Source organism: Seriola aureovittata, chromosome 12 (genome assembly GCF_021018895.1).
Source record: "Seriola aureovittata isolate HTS-2021-v1 ecotype China chromosome 12, ASM2101889v1, whole genome shotgun sequence".
In the NCBI taxonomy this organism is placed as follows: domain Eukaryota; kingdom Metazoa; phylum Chordata; class Actinopteri; order Carangiformes; family Carangidae; genus Seriola; species Seriola aureovittata.
In genome coordinates this window covers 1,922,074-1,941,643 of record NC_079375.1, presented here as the reverse complement: position 1 = coordinate 1,941,643, position 19,570 = coordinate 1,922,074, and the positions used below count along the sequence as shown (strand labels likewise).

Below are 19,570 nucleotides of genomic sequence, written 5' to 3'. Positions count from 1 at the left end.
AAAAAAATTTCTCTATCATTTTTATTGAACATTGTACAAATATAAATTTCAGACATCAGATAATATCAAATGTGCAAAAAGTATAGAAAATATATATACAGACAAATACATACATGCATATATACACACACACACACACACAAAACACATAAATAATAATAAAATGTAATAATAAAAATAAATTTGCAGAAATTAAGCACTGAGTTTATGTTTGTGGGCTTTGCCTATTATAATTAAAAGATTGGTTATGAAACTACGGGGCTTGTTATTACATTCAAATTTAGTTATTATATCTTTAGGTCTAATTGTTACAGTTTGGCAAGTCTTGTTATAAAGAAATTGTTCTGTCTCCCCAAAAGACAGAGGAGGCAGAAATGACAGAACAAATTAATATTTGTTTCTGGCTCAACTCCACAAATGTTCTATATCTATTAATATAGAGGAAATCTTTTTGTTTTGAAGCACCTATTGTTAATGTTTCTTTGTACATTTTATGTCTGTTAATTTAATTCCACCTACTTCCAGTGAAGGGAGCTGAACAACCTTATGCTGCTGGGCTAAATGACATCTCATCAATTAAACTGTGGTCTTACCACTGAAACAAATTCCTTATATTTGATGGGGAAGGATTTGTTTTTTATGAAAAAATTCTATAAATATACTATAAACGGTACCTTTATCATTGAACAATTTTAGAATGAAGATTATACCCCTTTCAGTCCAGCCCTCTTTATGGATATTTTTGTTGTTAACAGTAATATTGTTCCAAATGATAAAACTATGTGGTGAAAAATTGTGAACATAACACAATTTCCAAGACAATAAGATTTTCTGTGTGTGCCAGATTTGAATGTGGCCAGAATGGCCGATTTTGTCCCCATCACTTTTTAATTTTTCACTTGTTAAAATTTTCTGAAAAATGATTGCACCAAGACATGTTAACTAACAACTGAGAGCACATTGAGAGGGTCCATTTATACAATAAGAAAACAGATCATTCAAAGTGTTCACTCTCTGTTTATTGGCTTTAAACATACATAAAAATCCCTGAAGCCACCCTCCCAGCTCCAGACCAAGAGACACACTGATGTACACCTGCTTTAATGTTCAGCATGAGAAACAGTTGATCAGAAAATAAATGTTCCAGCTCCTCCAGAGCAGAGCAAAGCTCCAGAGTTTTGTTTCCTAGCAGCTGAGGACAGTGAGTCTGCCATAAACATGGAAAATAATCTCACTGTAATGATCAGATACTGTCATTACATCAAACACGTGAGATAACACAAGTTATCTAAATCTAATCAAAACTGATCTTACAGCCAATAGATGTGAAACAGCTCGTTTGATTTTCCTGTTAAATGCTTCTTCAGTCATGATCCATGATTTCCTGTGTTCTTCACTACAAAGAATTCACAGCAGCTCCACTGTGAGATTGTTTCATTACTGAGGTAAATGTGACAGTTAATTATGATAATGATCTCAGGTAAAATCAACCAGCCCCTTAGAAACAGTTAACATATGAAGTGGTTGTGCTAACGGGTGGTGACAGTCAGAGACCTGCAGACCTGTGAGGACTTCAGCTGGTTTGAAGATGAAATCATGCTGATGGAAGTCAGGCTGTTAAAGAAAAAAAAAAAAAAGGTCTTGTTAAAATGACTCGAGGCCTGAGTGACGTCTCTAATTTCACTTCACAGAGAATGAAGAGAAACTAGACGACGAAATATCAACAGTTCAGCTGGAACAAACAACAATATTTGACTTCTTGTTGAGGTACGAAGCCATCACTTGACCTGAGTGCTTATAGAGGCGTTTAATGAAGGGTCCACAGGCCCACACAGTCAGCTCTCACACATGGGGTGAACACTCAGGAGTCCACACACTGTGAGTCTTCATGCTGATACACTATGTTCTCACTGTGGGCTGTGGCTCTCAATACAAACTGTATGATGTATGACCTGGTCTTGGTCATTTAACATAACACATTTTACAAAGCTGAAACTTTCATATCAACATTTGATTCTCATCAATTTACAGCCGTTTCCTTTTCTGTCATATATTTAATAAATATAGTATGGCACTCATTTTTCAGGTTGTAGTAATGTGTTGTGTGTGTCTCAACACAATGTAATGAGACATCTGTGAGCTGCTGTTACTTTGCAGATGTTGAGAGGTAAACCTTGGACCCCCTCCCCGCATGATACACAAAGGTTGAACTTTAAGACAAAAACAAAAAGGAACATATGACCCAGTAACTTCTAGAACAACTTGTGCCTGTAACTGAACATTTACAGTCCTGAGCCACAGAGGCATGTCAGTGCTGTTACTGCAGTACCTTAGCTATGTGACAGTCCTGAGCTGGATGTAACAAAGTGAGTTACTTCACTGCTGCTGAAAACCAACAAACAGCTGTTGCGATGAATGCAGCTCAGTCTTCTGTGCCAGTCTCTCACCAACACAGTTTCTCCCGTGTGTGCACCGTCATGTGCTGCGTCAGGTTTCCTTTCTGTGAAAACCGCTCCCCACAAACAGGACAGTTACATGGTTTCTCCCGTGTGTGGACGGTCAGGTGTTGAGTCAGATTTCCCTTCTGAGTAAATCTCTTACCACAAAGAGAACAACTGAAGGGTTTCTCCCCGGTGTGACATCTCATGTGTGTCTGTAGATGATGCTTCTGTCCAAACCTTTTCCCACATTTTGAGCAGCTGAAGGATTTAATGCTGGTGTTAGGTCCTGCATCACTGACAGGAACTTTATTTTCCACAGTATTTACTGTCTGAGGTTTCCTCATCTTCTTCCAGTCATCACCACTGTCTTCAGTCTCAGCTTCAGAAGAGTGTGAGGCCTTATCATCGGATCCAGATAGAGATTTAAAACCAGATATTAAGATCCTGTCCGGTTCTGGTGCTCCATAGTCCTCTCCATCAGCCTCTGTTTTCATGTGTTCTGCTGAGCTGCAGGCTGGAGCCTCCAGTCTGTGATGAAGCTGTGAGGACTGAAATGTCTCTTCATGTACTCCCTTCACATGGATATGAGAGTCCAAGGACCTGGCGCTGTCATCCTCATGCAGTCCTTGCACCTGACCCCTGACCTCCTGACTAGTCCAGAAATCCTGTTTTTCCACTTTAATGTGTGGCCAGCCCGGGTCCTTTTGGTCAAGACTGGGACTCCACTCCTGCTGCTCAGACAGAACCTCTTCTTTAATCACCAGCTGCTGCTGCACATCTGCAGAAAACACTGAAATACAGACACAGAGTCAAAGGTAAATCAACCCGAGATTCAAACCTTTATTAATGTTAACTTGGCATTCACCAAAGAGATATTCATTTACAGCTTGTTGTCAGGACAGCTGTAACACTGTCCATCTGTCAGTCAGTCTGTCCTGCACGTTCAGACAAACATATCTCACCAACTGTTAAATGGATTGCCATGAAATTTAGTTCATGCATGTTCCCCTCAGGATGAACTGTAATTACTTCGCCCCACCTCCGGTCAAAATATTTGTTTTGTCTAATACTTTGGTTTATGACCAAAAACCTGCAAAGCTAAATGTGAAACTAAACGAATAAAGTAAATGTAGATTCTTTAGCATCAGCATGTTAGTGTGCTGATGTCAGCATTTACACATAGACTGCTAATAAAGATGGCGTAGCCTCTGTGATGTCACCCACAGGTTTCGTAAGAGCAGTTTTGAAGCGCTGATGAGTGAGCTGCTCCACTGTCGCCATCTTGGCAGTGACTGACTCCACCCCTAACTCCCAGACAAAGAGGAGGGGCGTGTGTGGAGCTGAGACTTTAGTTCATGCCTTGGGGGTTGATGCTTGCGTTTACCTTCCAGCACTGCTGTGTCTATGCACAGCCTGACTGACGTACCAGCATGGCTGTGAAAACAAACCAATTGGAAGGACTACGCTCTCTGTCAACAGGAAGCTGGTGAATCTGGTAACCTCTGAAAACAGGAAGTCTTATGCTCTCAGTTAGGCTGCACAATTAATCAAAATATCCAAAGCACAGGAGCTGCAATTTCTTTGATAGATGTAAAATGTGTCACAACATTGTTGAAATAAAGGAACATGTTTGTTTGATACAAGACTCAATGAAAAAAATCACATCATCATCACTTTTTTCAGTGAAAATGAAATGAAAAAACGATCATTCCAACTAAATCTGTGTCTTGCAATATTTTGAATCGCACTCAACCAATCTTGTCATTTAAACTCTGGGCAGCATTGCCGGTGTTATGTGACAAATGGTGTGTTTTTGGTCCCAGGTGACAATTTTAGCATGTGCTATGTTAGCTGGAGCAAGCAGGCTAGTTTCGTTAGCTTATCATTGACTCCGCGCGACACCAGCAATAAATACACAATAAAGCAGTACTATACCTACCTGCACTTCGCTGCTCGTCCTCGGGTCTTGAAGCCGAGTGCAGCAGCCTCTGATGGCGGCTCTCCATCTCCTCCTCATACTCGGTTATAGCTTTCTCTAACCGGCCCATCACCTCCTCCACTGCCGCCGTCAGCCGCTGGTTGATGAAAACCTTCAGACTCTGGAGCTTCAACATGTTCCTCAGGTGAAACGGTGAAAGCAGAACTGAGGAGAAAACAAGATACGGACTAAATACTGAACCTCTGTGATATTACTGTGAGCTGATGTGTTGACTCCTCTTCTTCTTCTTCTTCTGGGTTTCCGTTGGGTTTACGGCGCATTGATGCCACCCGCAGGTCGGGATTAGATTGCAGTTTGGAGTGGTGCAATTTCTATAGCAGGTTCCCAGCCTTTTTTTACTGTGAGATGCTGCGGCGATCCTTGAATCCGTTGGGGTCCTAGCCAATCAGCGTCCATCACCATTATGTAGTAAATAATCTGACACCAACTAAAAATGTGTAAAATCTAAACTTTTTATTTTATTTTTATTTTTTATTATTCCAACTGGTAAAGTCAGAATTTTCAAAATAAAAATATAAAGAACTGAAAATCCTTGTAATTTTCAAAATAATATAAATAACAATAACAACCTAAATAAATAACTACATAACTTCAATGTTGCCACATTGTAAATAACCCACATCATAAGGCCAGCGTTCATCAACACATAAAGCCCCTTTAGGGAGGTTTCCTACTGAGCGCTGTTGGAAACTTAGCAATTGTATGTGCAGGCTTTACTTAAAATAGTTGGCAACTATGCTTCTGATATTTTTGTTGCAAATCATCCATTGGATGTTTAAAGGGGGAGGGAGCAGCATTTTGAGACATTGCTGTGGAGTAAATTTTGTCAGCGCTTGGGAGTCCTCTAACATCCTGGGGCCCCAAACAGTTGCCTGCCTTGCCTCTTCACAAAGCCTCTGCCCTTACCTACATTTCATTCCCAACCTTTGCCAAAGCAAAAGTCTCTGAGTAACAGAGAATCCAGTCTCCCCTACAATCTACAACACTACTGTTTTCTTTCCTCCAAGTGCTCCAGTGCTGTAAATGTACTATTATCTTTGTTCAGTCCATTTACCTACCCAAACTGACATGCACTGCATTAAAAATAACAGGATTATACTCCTTCGTCTTTTCTATTTGAAATTTACACAGTCAATCCTGCTGATCTTATTTTAATTCCTACATGTGTGTGGTTGTTTGTTTGTTCAATAGGAATTTTTCCAATGTTTTTTGGGGGTTTTGGACCTTTTTTTGGGAAAGAACAATCTCAGTTTCCTTGACTCGCTCCCCACTTCTTCTGTTCATCTGTATGATTAGGATTTGTACTATTTTAACTGAGGCATTTCTTGACAGATCTCTCCACATTTGAGTGTTATGGATTTATTTTTCCGCCACCAGAGGGCGACATGACATCTATCTGGAATCCACACACCACTATACTTTTCCTCTGTTTCCACAGGTGGGTCCTTATGTACACAGGGATGTTGTGCCGCCAAGAATAACTCAACTCAATCTTTTTTACATCCTGTATAACTTACGCTTATGCTATTTTGACTTTTTTCTTCTTAATTCTATTTGCACAAGTAACAAAACAATAAAATAAAACAACTAAACTATAACAATCTCCATGACAATAGAGCAACTCCATCCACTAGTGCAGGCTACAACCTGTGGTTAAAAACAACAGGTAGTTAATATCCTACAGACCTGATTATGATAACTCCCTTCATCCAGAGCCCAGTAGGAAAAACAAAACTCAGCAGCAATGCAGAATGACACTGCCAGACTATTAATGCACTCTAAGAGGGGAGACCCTTTACTTGTTACCTGTGAATTTTGGGATTAAATTCAGGATGGTGGGTGGGACAACGGTTCAATGATTAGAGCCGTTTTGCTTTCCTGAGTTTATGGTTTGAACACCAGAGATTCCATGTTAGTTCACTCTGGCCAGGTCTCTGGGACTTCGCTTCTACACTCCAAAGACATGCAGGTCAGGTGATCAGCAAACTCTGTAGCTGTGAAAATGTTGTGTGTCTGCATGTGTGTTAGCCCTGGGAAACCTACCACCAAACAAGAATGTTCATATTGGAAGATTCTCCAAAACCCTGAATTACATCCAGTAACAATGTTTTCAAAATTCTTCCAACCTGCACAGGGCAACTGTGCTATGGTTACCTTTAGGGAAAGATCAGTTTAGGGTTAATGAAAAATAGAATGCTAGTTCTAAGTTTGTAATGAGAGTATAACTGTCTCCTGCATCAAAGTGAGATATGTTGCCACAATCCACATTAGCATTAATGTTAGCTACAATCTAATTTTAGCCTTAAGGCACAGTTGTAGTGTTAGCTAGTGTCTAACATTAGCCTTAAGTTACAGTTTAGCTAACTAATGTGAACTAGTTTATAACGTTAGCCTTAAGTTACAGTTCAGCCAATTAATGTTAGCTAGTTTATAATGTTAGCCTTAAGTTACAGTTCAGCCAATTAATGTTAGCTAGTTTATAATGTTAGCCTTAAGTTACAGTTTACCTTTTTGATATTAGCTCCTATAGTAGACACCCCCTTTGTTTTCACTCAGGAAATCGGGAGTTTTACCTGTTGGGTCATTGGACAATATTAAAATCCATGTGTCCTGAAGGCTTAGTAATTGTATTAGCAGTGGTGGAAAGTAATGAAGTACATTTCATGAATTTCCCCTAGGGGATAAATAAAGTTTCTATCTATCTATTTAATCTACTGCACTTAAGTACAATTTTGACGTACTTGCACTTTACTTGAGTATTTCCATTTTATGGTACTTTATACTTCCACTTCACTACATGTCGGAAGGAAATATTGTACTTCCAACTCCACTACATGTATTTGACAGGTTTGGTTAAACAAGCAAGATACTGTAAAGACTAACGCTTGAGTTCACTGAAGCACGCGCCTGCTCTGTACTGGGTTCTCCTATTCACCCTGGAGAAAAAGTTGACAAAAAGTTGATTGTCACTGTATAATTCTCACTCTGCCTATGGGTGAAGTCACAGAGGCTACATCCATCTTTATTTACAGTCTATGTGTGATACTGCAGCTGAATGGTTAAAAGTCTAACTCTGATAAAAGTGCCCGCCACCAGCATCGTCAAAATAATGGAATATCTTTATTAAGAATGGTGCTCTTTGAGTGTTTGTCTACCATTGTTCTTTTCTGTCACAATCACTGAACTTAGATCAGACTGACAGGAAGAGTGATCTCCACTCGACATCTGAAGACTGAAGGTATGGTTGGTGTCTCACACACACACACAACTGTCTGTGTGATGTGCTGGTTATCCTTAACTTCATCCTCTGCGTGACAAGTTTAATAACACACTTACTTTTTCTGTATTGGTGGAACTATGTTGGGGGTTTTTGCCCACAGCCTTCCTCTTTCACCAGGGTAGATTGATTAGGAGTGGAACCATGATTAGTCTGTAGACCTTTGTGTATTGCTGTTGCTGTATCTGGATAACTGGATGCTTTTCACTGCCTGTGAACAAAGATGGACGACATCAATGGGACCATCTTTACCCTCAGGCAGGAGTTTGTAGATACACTCTGCAAGCTGAGTGACTCATGATAATATGACAGTTGACAGTTAAATAATTGTATTAACATTGGTACAATTGGATCCAAAATCCAGACAGAGGCATGTCTGGCTTTGTTGTAAAAAGCGTATATGGTGTTATATTAGTTTTGAACAAAGCTTTTATTGTACAACCTGAACATGTAGCCATTCATTTTATGTTGTTTATTATCTTTGAAAAACAAAGTACACAGTTGTTTGTCTCTGTCTGGCGTGGTCAGTAAACACAGTGACAAGAGGAAGTCATTGAACCCTTTGGAATTAAATGGTTTTCTTCACTCATTAGTCATAAAATGTGATCTGATCGTCATCTAAGTCACAAGAACACACAGAGTGTCCCTAAGCTAATATCACACAAACATGCTTTTGTGTCTTTATTTATTGAAGCCATTAAACATTAACTGGTTAACTGGTCGTACCTCGTTTGGCTCCAATAACCTGAAACCAGCTCTGCCAGTAGCTGCTGATCAGACCTGCTCAATGTTCAGGTGACATGTTGGACCATTCTTCCTCATAGACCTGCTTCAGTCAGACAGATTCTCAGGATGTCTGGTGCGAGCAGCTCTGAGCTCAGTCCACAGCATCTCTACTGGATTCAGGTCTGAACTGTGACTGGACCGCTCCAGAGGGTGGATGTTCTTTGATGTCATTGTCATTTGAGGTCATTGACCTGCTGCATCAGACGGTGGACAGACACCCCCACATTATCCTGAAGACACCTTGATAAATGTGGAGCTGTCCAGGTCCAGAAGCAGCAGAGACCCAGACCCTGATGCTCCCTCCACCCTGCTTCACCTCTGGGGGGATGTTTTCATGTTGGTGTGCAAAGCCCTTTTTTACGCCACACACAGAGCTGCATGTTCTTCAAAGAGTTCAACCTGAGTCTCATCAGTCCATCAAACATTTCACAAATAGCCTGTTAGAATTTAGTATCTTCTGACTCCAGTCCAGTGGCATTATTATCACTAGTAGCTCTAAATAGTAGTTAGGGTTAGGAACCAGTGGAATGACAGCAGATTTTAAATAAGGCCTGCAACCACTAGTCTGTCCCTTGTCTGACCCGTCCTGCTGTGACAACCGCCTCACTCGAGCATTCGAACGTAGGATCTCAGTTCCTCATCAGATCAAGAAAAACAAATAGTTCCTCAATTCCTTGGCTGCCATGCATATGTCCCGCTGCTACCACCACCACCACCACCACAACTGGAGTTAGCACAGAGTCAACTAGGACAGGACTCCATGGATTCAGCTGGGTGCTCCACCTCCTCCTTCTTCTCCATGTGATCTCCAGGTATCCAACAGATATAGAGGACGAAGAGGAATTTCCAGTGTTGTCTGGATGCCCCCCGTCCCGGGCCATCCCAGATGTGTTTGTGCTACTTAGTTGTGTCCCACATCTCACTACACCTCAGGTGTATTTAGAAAGCCGCTGGCTCCTGCTGGCCATCTAGTCAAGCTCTGGCATCCCCAGGCTACACCTGTAGGTGTGCATGCCTCTTCTATGGCCCCTCACCGGTCAGAAGCTGGCCCTCCCCTGAAAAAAAACTGAAGAATACTTCACTTGTATCATCTCATTTATCAGATTTCACCTCAGCACAGCCACCCTTCATTAGTCTGCCAGATCTTTAATCACCTCACCCACTTTGAACCCGTATCTCTTTGATCTTTAGAAGAGATAACCCTCATCATGTCCTCTAGATGTCATACCCATTATATTTCTGTTACAGATCTTCAACACCCTTGGCCCACACATCTTACAATAGCTCACTGTCTACTATTTGTGTTCCCTTCTATTTCAAACATGACATTGTGTGACCTAATCTGTATCCCCTGGACCTCAGTAGTTACATCTAGTATCATCTCTGCTCCTCTGAGGTTTACTAACGACCTCTTGTTTGTAGCTGATGCTGCTGACAGCTCAATTCTGATAATACCCGACCTTAGTGCTGCATTTGAACCAGTTGAGAAAAGCTTCCGGAATTACCTTGGGAAGTGGGTCAGCATTTCTCAACCACAGAAGTCCTCTGTCACTATTGGAAACGCCTCATTCTCCACTGCTCATCTTACTTGTGGTGTTCAACTAGGCAGACTTGAAGACTGGATCATGCAATAAAGTAGCTTTTAATATAAAAAAATCAGGCTGATGAGTGAACATGAAGGAAACTGGAAAATACCTGTTCATCCTGGTATACGGGGAACCTGCAAGGGAACTCAAGCAGGATGATCCTACAATGAATTAGTGAAAATGGCAGGTATCTATAGTGGCTAAAATGGGAAAAAATTAGGGAAATATTCTCAGCTGTGTGATTGGGGAGGGAAACTCAGGTGATTGGAGATAGAAAACAAGTGAGCAGATGGAAGTGCTACCAATATTTGAGTGAACTCGTTCGCACTGTGTTTGGAGTGAAGTTATACTAGATCATTCCAATGTGCCCTCCCAGAGGCTATGTCTCCAAGATGACTTATGATTTATGCATGCTAGCATATGATTGGCTGAAAGGGGTACTATCTGGAGGCTCACATCATGTACAAATATCGCACTTACTGACAGACACGGAGGAGGCGAGAGTGGATTAGTGTCCTGACAACAGCCAATTATCAGTGTCAGTCCGGACGTCTAGCATTGGCAAACATTTCTAATGATTCCCTGTCCAACATTCTGTCCATGCCAACATGTTTTGTACTTTGTAGATATCATGTCACCAAAAATCAGGGGCCTTTCCAATATAGAGCATAAGTAGTAGGTAGTAAACTAACTAGCACAGCTACTGTGTTAAAATGAAAACTGCTAGCTACCCAACGTCAACAGCCTTATATTATTAGATTCACTGGATTAGCAGTATTTTACTGTGGTTTTAAATGTGAAATCAATGGGGGAGGGGGGAATTGCAACACGACACACAATGCAACGCAAATAGTTTTTCTGTCTTTTGCGTAAACAAGAAATTTCCTTAAGTTTACTTTTTTTTCAGTCCTTGATTTGTTACTGTTTATAGTTTTTTTTCTTAAATGTAAATACAGATCTTAATGTATGTGAGTCACATGTGAGACTTCATCCTCTGCTCAGGCCACCGTTATTCCACTTTGTCTTTACATAGAAAATAGATGTTTACCTTCATATTATAGTTTCAAATCTCATTTACAAAAGCTTTAAATGATGTGGTTTACTTATAAACTTCACACCAGCATACAAGCTTTTCTGGAGCGGTTTGATGGTGATACAGGGAACAAAGTAGAAACTTGATTGTTACTCTTATAGATTGTGTTGCTTTTCATATTTTCCATTTGACATCATTTTATTTCTTTGTGTTGTTTTAATTTGATCCTTTATGTTAACTCTAATTACTTTCAGTCGTACAGACTGTAAGCTAAAACATTATTGACGACCGTCCTCAACTTGATGATGATGATGATGATGATGATGATGATGATGATGATGATGAGTGAGATATCACTGCAAATGACTGGTTACAGGTACATGTGTGATACTCCATCCATGATACTGTGGGTGCTGTATTTATCCATACACACAGTTGCTGTTCTTTTCCCTTTAAAGCCTTCTCATAATTATATTTAAATTACTTATATGAATATTGGTTTATTGGTTTCATTTTATGACTTATCGTGTCTGTGTTTCCAGCGACACGCTAACACATGTTCATGATGTTATATATGCACTAAGTTTATAATTAGCAGGTTTGTGGTTGTGGGACTCAGTTATTACAGCTGCTCACTGCTGTCATTCATTAGGAGCCTTCTGAGCTCCAGATATGATTACAGCCCTTCTCAGAACCAACAAGACAGGGAGGTGTGTGTGTGTGTGTGTTCCAGTGTGTGCAGTCAAGCTTGAGGATAGCTAGAACATAGGCTACATGTGTTCAAAATTGAGACGGGAGCTCAGGTCCTGCTTTGCCTGCAGGAAGCAGCAGTTATTACAGTGAATCTATTATTAAAAACCAGACTGAGTGTGTTTTAAACTGATGTGATACCATGGTTTAATTTCAGTGATAAACGGTCTTCACTAGTGCTTTTAACTTTTTATTACGTGCTAATGTTAGTGCACAAAGGTTTTTGTTTGCAGATGATGTAAGTGCAGGTTATTTTTCCAACAACATTGGCAAAATGCTTGAATTTGTCTGGTCGGATTTGGAAGCGGGGTTGGGCTCTTACTCACTCCCCTCCTTACAAGTGAAGAAACAGGCAGGTTTCATGGTGTGTTACGTCTGCTGGCCTCCTGACTGCACCAGCTGATCCAAGCATTAAAACCATAACACTGACTGACTGCATTCCCAGACTGTGGTGGTGGTTCGGGCTCGGTCGTGTCATAGCCAAAAAAATTATTTTGTACTCGAACAAGATTTATTTCTCTTCGGTGGCAGTGAACACAACACGTGACCTCACTGATGACTGAGCTAAGCTACAACACAGGTACTTACCAAGCCTCAACCCCCAGGGCTGAAAAATGAAGCCAACACTGAAGTGCCAATAACTGCAGTTCCAGTAACACAAGAGTTCAGGCCATAACAACCTTCACATTCTTACACATTATTCAGCTTCTATTATGACTGTGTCTAGATGGAGCCGCCGCTATCATCTCTAGCTAGCGTTCCCAGGGTCTTAGAAAATATTGTTCAAATCTAGTCAAGGATGAGCTGAGTGTGGAAAGGACAAAACACATGTAATGTTGTAGCTAAGAACATGTGACAGTGCAGATTTTGGTGTTCAATAGCATCTTCACATATGAATGTTTAGGATAAAGTTTAACCTTATATGGAGTGAGGTGTAGTAAAGTGTTGTAACCATGAGAGACCTGGGGTTGTAAAGCCACTGTCAGACCAGTCGTCTTCAGGACATGGTGTGGCACTAGTCTGATTCACATGCTGACCGTGTACCGCTCATCACTTTCTCCTTGGTGCCTAGTTTACAATAAATACTTCTGCCTGAGACATCTGAACTCCTGGTCATTGTCTTTTTCCTCCAGCTCACAAGAATTTCAATCACAGTTACCCTTTAATGTTCCATTCACTCCAGTGAGTTAGCCCCATGACAGACTGGCGTCCCCTGCCTTTCACCAGGTGTACGTTTGGATAAACACATTTCACATATTTCACCTGTGGATAAAGAAGGATGTACTGAGTCCACATTAAAGGAGATTTGGTTTATGGGAGGCTTTTTCAATGTTTAAATAAATCTGATGATGTCATCAATGTTACCTGGGCCTGGACTTGTGAAAATTTATGGCAGAGAACCTGTTACTGTCACACTAACAGCAGGTGTGCAGTTTGAAAGATGTGGGCATTTATCCTGCAGAGAGGATGGAATGGAAAAGATGCATTTTAGGAAATGTAAGGATACAACATTTTAAGAGCTGTGGCTTCTATTTGAATTTGGCCAGAGGAAATTTATAGGATAGGTGTCAGATCATCCTGGTAGACACATTTTTATGCCTCCATACCGGCGACAGTCAGAGCCAGAGCCAGAGCCATATTGTTTTTGGGTTGTCCGTCCGTCCCATTCTCATGGACACAATATCTCAGTAACGCCTTGAGGGAACTTCTGCAAAATTCACTTGGACTCAAGGACGATTTGATTAGATTTTGGTGGTCAAAGGTCAAAGGTCAAAGGTGGAGGAGGCAGAGGACCACCAGGATGTGATTCTAGGTTTTTGTTCAATTAAAATGATTTTGATTGCCAATTAATATAAAAAACAATATTTAGCTTAATTCAACAATATTATCAGTCAGAATTCAGGCCCAGCAGCACCTCTGCTTTTTGAGGGTCAAGAGACTCCCTCATAAACTTCTACTGCTGCACAATAGAGAGCATCCTGACCTGCTGTTGGTGCTGGTGGTGCAGCTGGAGTCTGGTCCCCATAGGGGATAGTGAATACAATTATTATCTGCAATAATGAACAATGTTTAAGTCTTTATAATGTCTAATGTCTATTTATTTTGACTATTTTTATGACTATTTTATTCTTATTTATCTCTATTTTAATGCTACTATAAGGAGTGGAGTGCTGCCAAACTAAGTTTTTTTTGTGTCCTGATATGCAATGACAATAAAGTATCTATACAGTATATCTAACCTATACATTGATGACATTTTCTTGCCAAACTGATTTCTGCAGTACAATAGTGACTTATCCAATAACAGCACAACAATTATAATTTTGTGCAAACACTTTCACAGTTACAGCACCACCAGCTGAGGCAGACAGACCACTCGACCCCACGTTACAGGAACTGAAGGTGAAGTGTCTCGGTGATGAACCTCCTCAGGAGCAGCTGTGCAAAATGTGCAGGTTACATCCGTCAACTGAGGTCGGTGAAAACCTTTCACTCATTCTTTTTCTTTGCACCTGGAAACTCTTTTTTCGGAGGTGGAGGGTGAGACATGAAGTGCAGAACATGAAAATAAAGATGGCCCTAGCCCCTGTGACATCACCCACAGGTTTCTGAAGAGCAGATTTGTATCTCAGAGTGAGCTGCTCAACCGTCACCATCTTGGCAGTGCCTAACTCCGCCCCTAACTCCCAGGTAATCCAAATATGGGCAAAGAGGTGGGGCATGTGTGGAGCCAAGACTTTGGTGCATGTTGGTTTGTGGCGAGCATATGCTCACCCACCTGTCACTCAAAGAGGCCACGCCCTCAATTCTCCATAACTTTATAATATAAACAGTTGTCACGAAGGAGGAAATTAGCTCTAGAGACCAAAACTGTTTTTGTACCAGGCTGTAAACATGTTTATTTGTGCTGTAAAGTTGGACATTTTAACATAGGAGTCTATGGGGATTTATAAAGTGTTGACAACCAAATTAATAACCTAATTATAAACCATTTATAAATCCTCTATAGGGGTAGTCTTATTGTAAAGTGGTACCTATTTCTGTCTTTACATTAAAGTAAAATTATGAATTTATATGTCAAACATCTTTTGTTTTTAGCATGTTCATAATGAACCGTGATGTACCTTTACCTCACAGATCCCTGTTCCATGACAGTCACAAGTGATCCATGTAGAGCCAGAGACCACTTTCCATCAGAAGAAGTCCTCATGGTCCAGACTCATGGAGATCCTGCACCTTCTGTCTCTGTACGTCCAGGTAAATGTTAATGAACTGCACTCATATAGACCTTTTTTAGTCCTTTTAGATCATCCAAGCACTTTACACCACAAGCCTCCAGTCTTAAAAAATCACTTCCTGTCCACCATCTGCAGACAAACCACTGACTTGGATTTTGTTAAATTACAAACGACAGTGTTGTTCCACCTGTACTTTGAAATGTTATTGTGTTTTGACCCTCAGGACCACCGTAGTTTCCAAAGCATAGAAAAGAGACGCTCTCTTTCAATCATTTCCTGTAACTGTGTCACATGGTTTCTCCGGCTCCCACCTGATCACACATTATCATTCTTTCACCCCACAGTCACCAGAATAAATGTTGGATCAGTTTTTCACAGGCCGCAGATCTTCAGAACATTCTGACATTTAAAAAGTGGTTGTTCAGACGGATCAGGAGGACATGAACTTTATTAGAGACCTGTCTCGGTCTCAGCAGCACAGATCTCTGGTCTCACTGCTGCAGAAGTGTCGAGGGACCTAAACCTACAAGCATGAATTAAACATAACAGAAATAAAACTTGTAGTTTTTGTGTGTAATAATACTATTACTGTTATTGTTATTGAAGTGTTTTTGGAGGGAAAACAGAGAGTAGCAGACTGATATGATCTTACTCCAGGTTGATCAGATATAAAGTAGCAGATAAAAACAAGCAGCAACATCAGGCGTAAATTCAAACTGTATCTAGTGTTGTATTGTTGTTATGTTCTGACATGAACAAACAATCGTGACCACGCCCACTTAGCAGACAGGAAGTGTATACCATTTCTTACCATTGGCGCTGCGAGTAATGCGTCATCTTTTGTTACAGGGGACCTCTGATTTTAGCTCCTTGCCTGATCTCTGTATTCTGTCCTCTTGCTGCTCACCTGTCGCTGATGTTTTGCCTCAGATCAGCTTGTTCTGCTGGATTTTAGTCAGTGTAAATTTAGCTTATAACTCCTCTGCAGCATGTGTCAGAGGATTCAGGAATGATCAGAAAATGTTTGATGTAAAAGAATGATTTCACTACAAACTGTATCCCCTGATGTAATGTTTCTGATGTGTTGTAATTTGAATAGTTTTTTAGATTTCCCTCCTTAGCAACAGTTACCTCATGTTAAAAGCTTCACACACAGAGGTTTCACAGTTACTGAATTAAGTTTGGTTTTATTTTGTAGATCTACAATTACATGTAAAAGACAACTCAAATGATAAAAACACATAATTTAATCAAACTATCACAACTTGCCCGTGTTGATTGGTTCATTCTGTTGAACTGTTCTGTTTAAATATATGATCCTTTTTTAATAATCACAATTATAAATAAATATAGAGGCAGATACGTTGTGTATTTGTTCATATATATAAGATATATCAGTGTATATAAGACAATACAGTCAGAGGTCATTTGTTGCTACATATAACAGCAGAGAAAGTTCTTGTTGCTCATCGCTCTTAAAAACACGGACACATCTCATCAGAGAGAAAAACCCGTCTAATAAATAAATGAAGTCACTGAAAATGAGTTTTATCACCTGTGGAAGAGAAGCAAGTTCAGCTGGCTGCTCTGCTCAGCTGCTCACAGAGCGTTTGCAGAACCTGCACCTGGTTCCTCAGTGGACCACAATCCTCTTCGGTCAGACTTGGGGGGGGGGGGGGGGTGCTCCTTGGTCGGTGAAAACCAATGCAAATGTTACCGTGTGCGGTATCCCTCAGCAGAGAAGTGATGACCTGTGAAATAAGAGAGGGTGTGTGCATCGGGAGATGGTTGAGGTTTGACACTGTCTCTCGTTCACATACTGGTGGCGGCCTGAAACCGATGCCGTTTGACCTTGGCGGTTCTCACACCGAAATAAAGCGCCTCCCGAACCGTAGAACGTGGACTAAGTTCACCCTAATCCTGTCCTGACAGCACGGACGCACCAGCAGATGAATGTCTGAGCGCCTCCCTCAAATGTCTCGGGTCAACTGAGCCCGGCTCTTCATGGGTCGGGGGGTTTTGTTTCCACAGGTCTGGCAAAGGCAGAGTCATTGTTAACATGTATTTCTGCAGCAGAGACACATCTGTGACTGAGGTGTCCTGGTTTCTGGAGGTCAGGGACCCCCGGTGCTCTGGAGAACAAGCTCGTTTCGTAGAGAATCAGCTGTTAGAATGACACTGACTCCAGCTTGACTACAGTTGAGCCCACAGGTTTTATAAAGCAGATTCACTGTTCTGACAAAATTCATGACATTCATTCACCCATGATGCTTTTCTTTAAAGAGATTTTAGCAGTAACTGAATGTGGACCACATACATGGGTCATAACACTGTACGTCTCTGTACTACGGTGGCCCTGAGAGCTCAAAGCACTGCAACTTAAGAAAACACATGCAAATAGACAAAACACAAAGAAATACGGAAAACATCTTCATCAATTTGACATTACATGAGCTGCAAATACTCACAACACAAAGGAAAAAAGTGAAAAGTGATGAACCTGACTGGAACTCACTTGGGCTGAGGTTGAAAAGTCAAAATACACTAGGAGTTTTTTTTTTTTTTACTTTATAACTAATGGAGAATAAAATCCTCCTTTCCTAACCAAAGAAACAAAACCAACAGGACTGAAATGCTGAAATGAGATAACATGAAAGAAAAATACAAATAGAGAAAGTTGAGTCATTCAAATAATAATTCAACAAAAATAAGGAACTGAGCAAGAGATCAGAATAACTTCTATTCTGACATTTATAGAGAGTTTAGTTTCCTGGCATAGGAGCTTTTGACATTTCTATACAATTGTTAAATAGAGAAAATTCACTTTTAGTGCTTTTCACAATGAGAGGGGATTAAGTGAAACTATATTCATGTATAGACTACAGTATTTTATCACGGTGATATTACTATAAATTCAACCTGTTTGTTCTTCATGACTCCTGACTGGATTTAAAGAGAATAAATCTATATTTATGGATTTAGGCTTCAGTCGATCACTGCAACTTCAGAAAACACATGCAAACAGACAAAACACAAACACATTCAGAGAAAATCTTCATCAGTTCTGGAAGTGCATTTTGTCCCTTCATTCTGATAATGACAGGAAAGAGAGAGAGAGAGAGAGAGAGAGAGAGAGAGAGAGAGAGGTCCACGGGTTGCACTCGACCCGGGTCGCTGCAGTTAGGACTACGTCTTAATGGTGTGTCCCCTCATCACTGTGTAGTGTCGCCCTGGAAACACTTGTGTTGTGTTGTGAGTATTTGCAGCTCATGTGTTCTCAAACTGATGAAGATGTTCTCTCAAAGTGTTTGTGTTTTGTCTGTTTGCATGTGTTTTCTGCAGCTGCAGTGTGTTGAGCTCTCGGGGCCACCGTACTGTACCGTCTCACTTCTGAGCAATGAGACAATTGAAGCACAGGAACAACGCTATTTGTAACTTGCTCGCACATTTCATCCCTAAAAATTGTATTTATGTAATTTTATGTCATTAGCCAGTCATGTGATGGGTAATCGCAGACAAGACCATGTGAGTGTCTGAGAGGCCGTCAGAGCACAAAGCTCAGGACCAGGGTCTTCATTCTGAGTCTGGTGTTTACATCCAGGTAACAAGTTAGGAAAAATCAGGCTTCGGTTAAATGTCATTAAAACCAACTCCATCTGTCTCTGCACAACCTTTTTTGTATGAAACCAGACCGGGATCTTTCCTGACCAAGTGCTGCGAGTCCAAACAGTTCAACAATGCTTCGCCTGTCAGACGTGTTAATGTTTAACATTTTTAGATAAAAAAATCTTGGCAGCTTCATCATTTCCAGGAGACGGAGTTGCACATTATTGACAATAAAGAAACATTTTCATTGAAAAAAACAAAAATGCTTTCTGTGCTGAATAACTGTGTTTGAGCAGTGAAAAGCTGCTTCACTGTGTCACACGTGATGTAAACTTTGGGCTTTAGACTGATGGTTTCACTTTGCACTATTCTCTGAGATTTTATAGACAACAGATGAATCAATTATAAAATATTCATTAGTTGTAGCCTGACTGTGCAAAGTGTCATTTTATACACTTGCAGAAAAGTCACCTCCTGGTGGTCGTCTGCCTCCTCCACTCAGACTAGTTTCAGGTTTCATCCCTGTTTATCCACAGTCAGAGAAAATATGTGAGATGTGTGAAATCCTGTCATAATTGCTGTGAAGTCCTGAGTAATGGCTAAAAAGTTAATGTGACCTTGACTTTTCACCTTTGACCACCAAAATCTAATCAGTTCGTCCTTGAGTCGAACTGAATGTTTGCGCCAAATTTGAAGAAGCTCCTTCAAGGTGTTACTGAGACATCGTGTCCAGGAGAATGAGACAGATGGACAGATGACTGTCGCCGGCATTGAGGAATAAAAATCACTAGACAAATATAATTCCATGTCAAAACAGGACATGGAATCAGGTCACCTGGTCAAGATGGCAGCA

The 19,570-nt window shown here is 40.7% G+C and overlaps 1 protein-coding gene across 2 annotated transcripts; it reads right to left on the bottom strand.

Moving 5' to 3' along the window:
* Positions 1-997: 997 nt before the first annotated feature.
* LOC130179404 (zinc finger protein 2-like) lies at positions 998-4,777 on the bottom strand. 2 transcript variants are annotated; one of them, XR_008829289.1, is made up of 3 exons: positions 4,381-4,777; positions 2,330-3,231; positions 998-1,614 (listed from the first exon to the last, which is right to left on the bottom strand). XR_008829289.1 is itself a non-coding variant. In XM_056392355.1 (2 exons), the coding sequence occupies exons 1-2, from the start codon at positions 4,553-4,555 to the stop codon at positions 2,444-2,446; spliced, it is 963 nt and encodes a 320-aa protein (XP_056248330.1). In that variant the 5' UTR covers positions 4,556-4,777; the 3' UTR covers positions 998-2,443. The 2 variants fall into 2 exon arrangements, 1 of the variants encoding a protein (XP_056248330.1); XM_056392355.1 differs by having other exon boundaries at positions 998-3,231.
* Positions 4,778-19,570: the final 14,793 nt, after the last annotated feature.

What these genes read in the sequence shown, in the direction of transcription:
- LOC130179404 (XM_056392355.1), bottom strand. Translation starts at nt 4,555, where the DNA reads ATGTTGAAGCTCCAGAGTCTGAAGGTTTTCATCAACCAGCGGCTGACG. An exon ending in GGACGAGCAGCGAAGTGCAG is followed by an intron (nt 3,232 to 4,380) that starts GTAGGTATAGTA and finishes TCTGTATTTCAG; the next exon opens with TGTTTTCTGCAGATGTGCAG.